General features: G+C 36.0%; 2 protein-coding genes across 2 annotated transcripts; both read right to left on the bottom strand.

The window, feature by feature from the left end:
• Positions 1–410: 410 nt before the first annotated feature.
• On the bottom strand, positions 411–2,703 carry LOC107059532 (uncharacterized). Its single transcript, XM_015306108.1, has one exon. It carries the CDS (start codon positions 2,689–2,691, stop codon positions 1,984–1,986), a length of 708 nt encoding a protein of 235 aa, XP_015161594.1. The 5' UTR covers positions 2,692–2,703; the 3' UTR covers positions 411–1,983.
• Positions 2,704–3,389: 686 nt separating this feature from the next.
• LOC102601211 (ribonuclease P protein subunit p29-like) lies at positions 3,390–8,463 on the bottom strand. The gene is given in 9 exon segments (XM_015306107.1): positions 3,390–3,478; positions 3,644–3,762; positions 4,540–4,641; positions 4,942–5,000; positions 5,120–5,188; positions 6,155–6,211; positions 6,213–6,415; positions 6,668–6,703; positions 8,140–8,463. Coding segments are annotated over 8 exon segments (855 nt in total). The 5' UTR covers positions 8,371–8,463; the 3' UTR covers positions 3,390–3,478; positions 3,644–3,664.
• Positions 8,464–8,701: the final 238 nt, after the last annotated feature.

Here is an 8,701-nt window from a genome sequence, read left to right as displayed (position 1 = left end):
CGACTAGGTGGATTTAGAAATTTGAATTTAATGATTTTATAAACCATATGTGATTCGTCTAGACCTCGTGCATAGCGGAAGCGCACCGTACTTCATTTTCTATGTTAAGATCATATCCATATTTATTAGTAGTTCAAAATCAGTAGTAGAAGAAGCAATAAATTTAAGATGAAAAATCAAAAGGAAGAGTTCTTTTGCCATAACAGAATGTATTTAACGTATAACCTCAGCAATATCTTCCATCACAAATTTAGTAAATAGGTACTTCAATAATCGAGTACATTATTTCGAACAAACATTTTGCAGTAAGTAGTGATGACAAGTACAATCCTGATTTTCAACTCAATTATTCATACCAAATATGTATGAATGAATACAAAGCTGAATGCAAGAAGAGAAGCTTTCTCCAAGAAAACTCCAAGGTCCTTTCTTTTAACAGTAAAATCAATATGATAAACATCGCTTTCTAAATAGAAGTTAAACTGTACAACTCTAAATGACCCGAGAAATATCCCAATCCGAAACAACATATGTACCTTCACATAGGGGTAAGATTGCATACATACCACCCTCCCTAGATGTGAGATTACACTGGATTTATCCGTCTTAACAATATCTTTTTTTTTTAATTAAAGAGGGCTCAACGGCCCATTTTTTCATTAATGTAAAGCAGATAATTATAACTGCCCAAAATCCAACAGAAAAAAACATAAGAAGAAATATAAAACTAAAGAAAAGGAAAGAAATAAGAAAAGACACAATAAGAAATGTCTGGTAATGTTCCACCAGATCTGTGCTCTCCTTGTTGGTTCCTTCCAACCTCAGCACATCCAAATGGAACCCCATTGGAGGTGTGAGCTCTCGGAATTCTTCAAGATTATTACTTCTGGTATTTGAGGTACAGCAAAGCACTGCAATATCATGTCAGCCCCCAATTCTCAGAGATCTGATTTATTGCCAAGTTAGACCAAGTATTGTATCCAACTTTTCGTTTCATATGTATCATCCTCTCTATTTCTCAAACTTATAAATGTATCCTTGATGTAGCTTATGTAAGTATGCCATGAGACCCTTAATTCCGACCATAAGCTGAGAAAATTGTGTTTTGCTACTATCAATCATGATTTCTTTCCCTTTCTAGATCCCGATGGGTTGAGTCTCAAGAGACTAATACCACCATCTGAGATCAAAGATTGGGTGAGAAAGTCACAACTTTTAGTAGCTGAAAATCATATGAACTTGTGCAGATTACAAAGAAAAATTGGAGTCAGCAGCTTACCTTCCATCAAAACTAATGTCCTGATTTGGTATTAGGCGAACACCTCAATGCTCTCACCAGGTGCAAATACTCAAACCATTACGAAATTACTTCAGACAATAGTTAACGAATTTAGATACTAACAACCAACTCCCTTTTATTTCTACCAGAACTTGTAATCTGCATAAATATGTTATCAATGCATTGATTCAATCTACTAGTCTTCTTCTAATGTGAGGAGTGCCACTCTTGTCCAAGTTTAGAATTCTCCACCCTTCCATAGGAATGTCTTGGAAATGGCTAAATTGATAATCACATGCAAGATCAAAAAATAGGTTAGCAAAATAATCAGCTAGAGTATTTCCTTCTCGAAAGATATGTTGTACTCTCGCTGATAATGATCTCCTCAAATAGCTTATGGAATTGACCTCTAGTGTCACACTCCAAGGGACATCCCACCTCCCTTCCAAGATCTGTACCATGGCCATAGAATCAGTTTCAATAATGACATGTGATAAATGATGCTCCTTCAAAAAAAAATCCTTCTCTAATAGCTCTAGCTTCAGCTACCAAATTAGAGGTATCTTGTATCTTGAATCCTTTAGCCACCATTAATGAACCAGAGTAATCTCTTATGCAAAAGGCCGCAGAGCTAGGTCCTGGATTACCCCTAGATGTACCATCTGTATTGCATTTCACCCAATTAGTAGGGGGAGGGATCCATCTCACACTGTTAATGCTACAGTTATTTCTATGCCCCTGTAAATCAGTAATGATATCCGACCGTTCCTTCCTATATCTCTTTTGAACCTTGTTTTAATCGCCTTCAGAATAATGTCATTAATCTCCCAAATGACCTTTCTTTCTGAGAATGAGCCACCATGTAAAATAGTGTTCCTTCTCTTCCACAAGCACCACAAAATGACAATGGCCACAACCTGAAAAACCACTTGAATTCTGTAACTACTATTAGAAGACCACCACCTTCTCAGAGTCTGTTTCAGATTAATCATAGGACCTAAGAGACCAGCAACTCTAGAATAATGATCCCAGATTCTGAAAGCTACCTCACTTTTTAGGAAAAGGTGCTCAATAGTCTCCTCCACCGGAATAGAACAACACATGCAATCCTGAGAAATGGTAGGATTCCAAGAGTGCATTAAACTTGCAACAGGAACTTTACCATTCCAAATTCTCCAAGCTAGATAGGAGAGTTTAAATGGTAATCCCTTAATCCATAAGAGATTCAAATCTTCATTCATGTCCGCCTTTTGTCTCAATAACTCCCAGGCACTTTTAACACGAAAATTTCCTCTACTAGACTTAGTCCAGCAAGGCTTATCTGCTTCTTCGCCTAGCTGCACATATAAAAAGTTAATTCTGATATGCTCCACAACATACTCAGGTAAGGCAGCTTCTAACGCAACAAGCATTCCAACCCTCTTCTGTTAAGATCTCTCCAATGCCTCGCATAGGGTGACAAGTGTGCACATCAGACTGGCGCAAGTATAAGGGACCAAGATTGGTCCAGTTGTCATACCACTTATTAGAAGTACCTCCTTTAGGTTCCCACCACAAGAATTGTTCTAAGCGCCCCCTATTCTTCAACATGTATTTCCAAACCTGAGAACCCCCTTTACATTGTACCGAAGTAGGAATTCGTTTCTTACAATACTTATTCCATACGAAGTTAGACCACAAAGAATTTTGTGTCCTAAATCTCCACCAGAGTTTAGCGTACATTGTCTGAGAAACATCAAACATAGATCTAAAACCTAGACCCCCTTCCTGTTTTGGCAAACAAACCTTAATCCATTCAACCCAATGCTTACTTCACCTGATTCCTTATTACTCCAAAAAAAATTAGCAAAGATCTTGTGCAATTCCTTAATAACACATTTAGGAGGTGTGATAGCAGAAAGAACATAAATAGGGATGCTTTGAAGAACACTAGTGAGAAGAACTTCTTTACCACCGAATGAAGGCATCTTTCCTTTCCATGCTTGAAGTTTCCCTCTTACTCTATCAAACAGATCAATGTAGTGTTCTTTCCTTTTTCTCAAGTGAGTGATAGGACACCCCAAATATTTCAAAGGAAAAGAACCTCTACTCATTCCCGTACATTGTTCCACTTGAAGTGAAATACCAACTCCTACATTATGGTGCAAATAGTAAAAGCTCCTCTTTGTTCACTTTTTGTCCAGATTGCTTCTCATAATCCTGCAAGACAACCATGATTTTCCCCAAAGAATAATCATGGGTTGAACAAAAAATAATTGTGTCATTTGCGCATGCTAAATGATTCAGATTAGCACTCCACTTAGGCATCCCATATCCTATAAATTGGGGATCATCAAATAAGGAATTAAGAGCTCTAGAAAGAACCTCCGTTGAGAGTTAACAATATCATGTAGTCATGTTTCTTGAAATGAGTTTGTCTCCAAGCAATGTAACTTTCCAGCAATCCACTTGTAGCATAAATACAGAAAGTTTTTTCGGTACAACTGCAATTTGGATAAGCAAAAAGATGAGAAAAGGCAGTGAAAAAATATAAGTATTAACAATAACTGGTCTTCTGCATTCTTTCCCCATCCCCTTCTCTCCCTCTTGGCACAAATTGACAAGGGAAAGAGAACCTATGCTGCTCGGACTCTTAAAAAATGTCGCCAAGTGCGGGAGCGTGTTAGATCCGACACGAGCTGTAGCATTTTGGAGAGTCCGAGCAACATAGAAGAGAAGCAGTTTTTCCAAATTACAAACAAGGTGCATCAAGTAAAAGTTTCAGGTTGCAATGACAGCATGGGTGCCAACTCACAGCACAGTGGAAAATGGAAGAACTAAGAATAGCTGAAATAAGGATAAGATTGGACTTGGAGAGAGTATTTACTAAATGAGCCTACACAGAGGTACAGTTCCCAGAAGGGGGGCGGAAAGGATGACTAGAAAAATGGCTGAGGTTCCAATTTACTTTGGATTCAAAATTGATATACAACATTTTAAAGCTAAGGATGTGAATGGCACGTGTAGAAATGAAAACTAACAAAACTAGAAAATACTGCCTCAATTTGTGGTATAATTCATTGCTCATCAAGGTGAGTGGCACAAACAGATATTAATCAACCAAGAATTCAAAAGAAAAATAAAGAGAAGATAAAAGCAGCAAGCATCATATTTGTTCTACTCCGGTATCAAGGCTACTGAAAGTAGACTGCAATGGACATATATTTGCTACATGTATGTTCAAATTGTAGCCGATGAAATCTAAGTTGAACAGGACAAACCTTGGAATTTGTTGTCTTCTGTAATTATTCCAAGTGTTTCTACGGTCTCACAAATCATGATACCACGTACACCAATAAAGCCTCCTATAGTGCACTGAACAACTGCAAGCAATAAATGTCACGATGTTTCAGAAACAAAGAGTTGTATTATCTGTGTGTATGTGCCACACTGTGCAAGAGCTAAACAGTGAAAATTTTATCTATCAAAATTCTATATTCAGGCTTTAGATAAAGATAACCCCTTGTCATAATTTAGCTCATCACAAAAAAAAATGCTTAGATCCTTATAAAACATTAATGACAGGAAAGAATCAGCGAGTAATAGTATAGCATTTTCTTGTAATAATTTTGAAAGGTCTACCTAAAAGAGTTAAAGAGGAGGAGAGGTAGTTAATACTTCACCTAGAATAAGTGCACCATGTAAGGCTGCATTAAGAAGACATTGTGATAACTGATTTTTCCTGCAAGACCAATACTGCAGGTGAGAGAATACATGTCAATTGTTTATCAGAATCACTAGAGAAAAGGCCTATTTTAAAAAGACTAAACCATTAAAGAAGTGATGAAACAAAACGCCAACCTAATATTCTTTACGAGTTTTTTCACGTAGTCTTTCCACTTATCATGCATTGGCTTGAATATGTCATAGCTGCAGAACAAGCCATAAAAGAGTTTTCAGAACAAGAGATGCATATAAAAGTGAAAGGAGATAATATCCATGCGGTAATCATCAACTGTAAGTATCTAGGAATATTTGGCTCTATCTGATCCCGCAGTACGCAAGCCCTAGAAAAAATTATATTTTTCACTGCTGATCAAGGTGAAGCATCTAACAAGTAACCCTATTCCTAGAATACTAGATGAACAACATAGCTAAAAAGTCAAATAAGCAGACAGATGAATTTGATCATTTGGCAATTGAATTTTATGCAGCAGAACCACACAGTGTAAGATATTCATTTTGGGCCTTGACTTTCTAGATAAGCAATATCTACCATAAACAACATAGGGGAGAAGAAATAGCAGCCTATTCATCTTTTGTCCTCTCAAGGATAACTGTGTAGATAATTACCACATCAGATCAAATGATATGGAGGCCATGATAGATTTTTTAGATCATTACACAGTATGCAATACTGCTACTCGTAAATACTCATAGCACCTTCTGGTTGCTGGTCATTCAATAAAATACCTTTCACGATATTTAAAAAATAACCACAATAGATAAAGGACGACAGGTATCACATGCCACATGAGATTCAGTGTAGCAGTTAATCTCTTAATCAAGATCATCACATGAAAAGGTCATCTTTCTGAGAATAATTCAAACCAATTTCTTTTTCGACGAAAAAAAATGCGTGAATTATTCTTAGAAGATGACCTTTTCTTATGATGACTCTTAATAAATAATCACACCACAATTGAATCTACAAACCACCATTAGACTTCAACATTCAACTTCCGACATAGTAAGACTCATCTAGTCAAACAGAAGAGAAAAACCCGCAGTGCACTTAGCAAGATTAAAAGCTACACATAATTCCTCACAGAGAATGGCAGAAAGTTTTAAAAAGGCAATCTAACTCTTTTACACAAAAAAGTAGGCAGAACTCACTTGTGGGACTCTTGATGGAAATCGAATGATCCAAACTTCTTATGTTGCTTTATGGACATGTCTTTTAGATCTCTTTGACTGTCTCTGCAAAGCCCGACTACGAGCTCCAGTAGCAATGCTGCTCTTTTGCACAACATTATCAAGAAGAATCCAGTTATCAACTTTCACATTTTTTGACCCCTGAATATATTTCTGAGCTGAATCACCATGTTGGAGAAGATCGTGCAAAATATCATTAGCAGTCATGTTTTTACAAGAAATCTGCAACAAGCAAATGGGATGAGTAATGAAGAAGTTACTAATTAATAGTGAGCATACTTGAAGCATTATATTGATCACGTTTATTCTTGCCTCAGTGGTAATTTTCAGAAGATTATCATCTACTGAATGTATGCTGGATTATTCAGTTCAACATCTACGTGACAGGACAAAATTTAGCATCCTGGATTTTAGTCACATGTATACCTTTCTATGGATAAAATTCAAGAGAAGCATACAGAGGAAAGGTTGTACCTTGAGCAGATGTATGGCCAGAAAAAGACATATGGCCTACAAATAAACCAGGAAAATATTTGGATGAGATAAATCAATAAGGGTTCATTTTATTTTTATTTCTTGAAGAATGAAATCAAGAGGGATCACATCAAAATGGTTTACTTACATTACTAGAAATCGCCAACTGTTACACTTCTTTTGGATGCCAAAAGTTTGCAGATAAATCAAAGAGAATATCAGAAAAAAAATACACGGTTTAGCATTGAATTAAGGGCTCTTAAAACTTCTAGACTACAAATTCACTCTAGACTTTATTGCATTGTCTTCAACATTTTCTACAATGCAAAACATCTGTGCAATTTCCTTATCTAGTGGCTAGAGAAGTAGCGCAATGGCATTGACATTCAATGAGTTTGGTAGTCCATTCATAATAACCAAGGGGAAAAAAAATAGAAAACCATATTAAGTGGTGTTGATGCTCAAAAGGCCAACATTTCTTTTGAAAAAGTCATAGCTCCCACTCTCTCTACTTCTCTTGGTATTTGGTATTAAGGGCATAGTCAACATGCTTTATTTTAAAAATAAAAAAAGGGCATAGTAAATATGCTTCAGAACCCTGACGGCAATGTCGCTATCAGAAATGATGGTGCAACCATGTTGGAACAGATGGATGTCAACAATCAAATTGCAAATATGATGGTTGAGTTGGCGCAGAGTCAACATAACAAAGTTGGTGACAGAACTATTGAAGCAAAGTCAGTTCTAGAACAAGCGGAGAAGTTGTTAGAACGTGGTATTCACCCTATTTGAATCACAGAAGGATATGAATTGGCTTCAATTATAGAAGTTGAGCATTCAAAACATATTGCACAGAAAATTGAATTTGGTGAATAAGTTTGAACCTTTAATTCAAACTTGGAAAACTACTTTGTCATCTAAGATAGTGAACAGATGCAAGCATTGTGCTGGATTAAATTTTAAAAAACTAATAATCTATAAATCACAATAACTTGAGATATCCTTTGAGAAAGTCATAGCGAAATAAAAAAACGAGCATCATATAGCAATAGTGCCACTTATTGAAACAGTGGAAAGTATCTAGTATTTCATTTGAGAACAAAGACCAGAAACCAGTTTTAGCTAATCCCAGATAAAGATAGTATCAATTACTGTTACAGTTAAACTTGAAATTCGTTTAAGAAAAAAGAGAAAACATAAAATTCATAAAAAAATTGGAACATAATTCCACCTAAAGTGCAGATCAAGGAGAAGGTTTGCAGTAATTTAATATCCAGGCATAAAATACAAAATGCGTCGAATTCACAGTAAATTACCCTGTATATACAATTAAAGCTAAAATCATTTTTTATCCCCTTGGCCTAATTCTTCATATTGTTCACCCTTCATTGAAAACTCTAACTCCGCCAGCATAGTTGATTGATATATATTAAAAACAAGTGAAACAAAGAGGAAAAGATAAAAGATGGAACCTTTTTTGGATGACGGAGCTGAGGAAGGTGTCGTTGATTTGAGCAGTGAAGGCAATTGATACGCTGGGAGGTGAGTCCAATGTTGTTTTCAGCTAGAGTTTTTGTCGTAACACCGATTTTCTTGTTCTTGTGTTGTTGTTGATGAATTTCAGCTTTTGCTTGAGTGAATCTTCGCTCTAATGCCTCCATTGTTCGTTTCTTTTGTTGTTCGGACATTGTTTCATCCACCATTGTTATGCTCCCCTCTCTCCTTCAAGCTTTATATTTGGGAATACTAATAATAACTTAGGTGTGTTAACAACAACAAAAAATAAGTAAATTGTGTTAAATTAGAATATTTGTGGGTCAATTCACTAAAATGGGCCAAGATTCAAGCTAGCGATTCTTATATGATTTGCACAAGTTCCTTTTCATTTTTTTTAAGGAAAACTACCCAAATTGAACTAATTAGGCAAAGTATTTACTCATATCGGACCTAACTCAATACATTTACCCTAATTGGACTCACAGTCCAAACTATTACTTGAGTGTCTTCTTGTTCTATTCACTGAACCACTGTTTC

The sequence above is a fragment of the Solanum tuberosum genome, unplaced genomic scaffold, assembly GCF_000226075.1.
Source record: "Solanum tuberosum cultivar DM 1-3 516 R44 unplaced genomic scaffold, SolTub_3.0 scf00024, whole genome shotgun sequence".
NCBI classification, from domain to species: domain Eukaryota; kingdom Viridiplantae; phylum Streptophyta; class Magnoliopsida; order Solanales; family Solanaceae; genus Solanum; species Solanum tuberosum.
This window is presented reverse-complemented; position numbering and strand designations above follow the sequence as displayed.

What these genes read in the sequence shown, in the direction of transcription:
- LOC107059532 (XM_015306108.1), bottom strand. Translation starts at nt 2,691, where the DNA reads ATGCTTGTTGCGTTAGAAGCTGCCTTACCTGAGTATGTTGTGGAGCAT.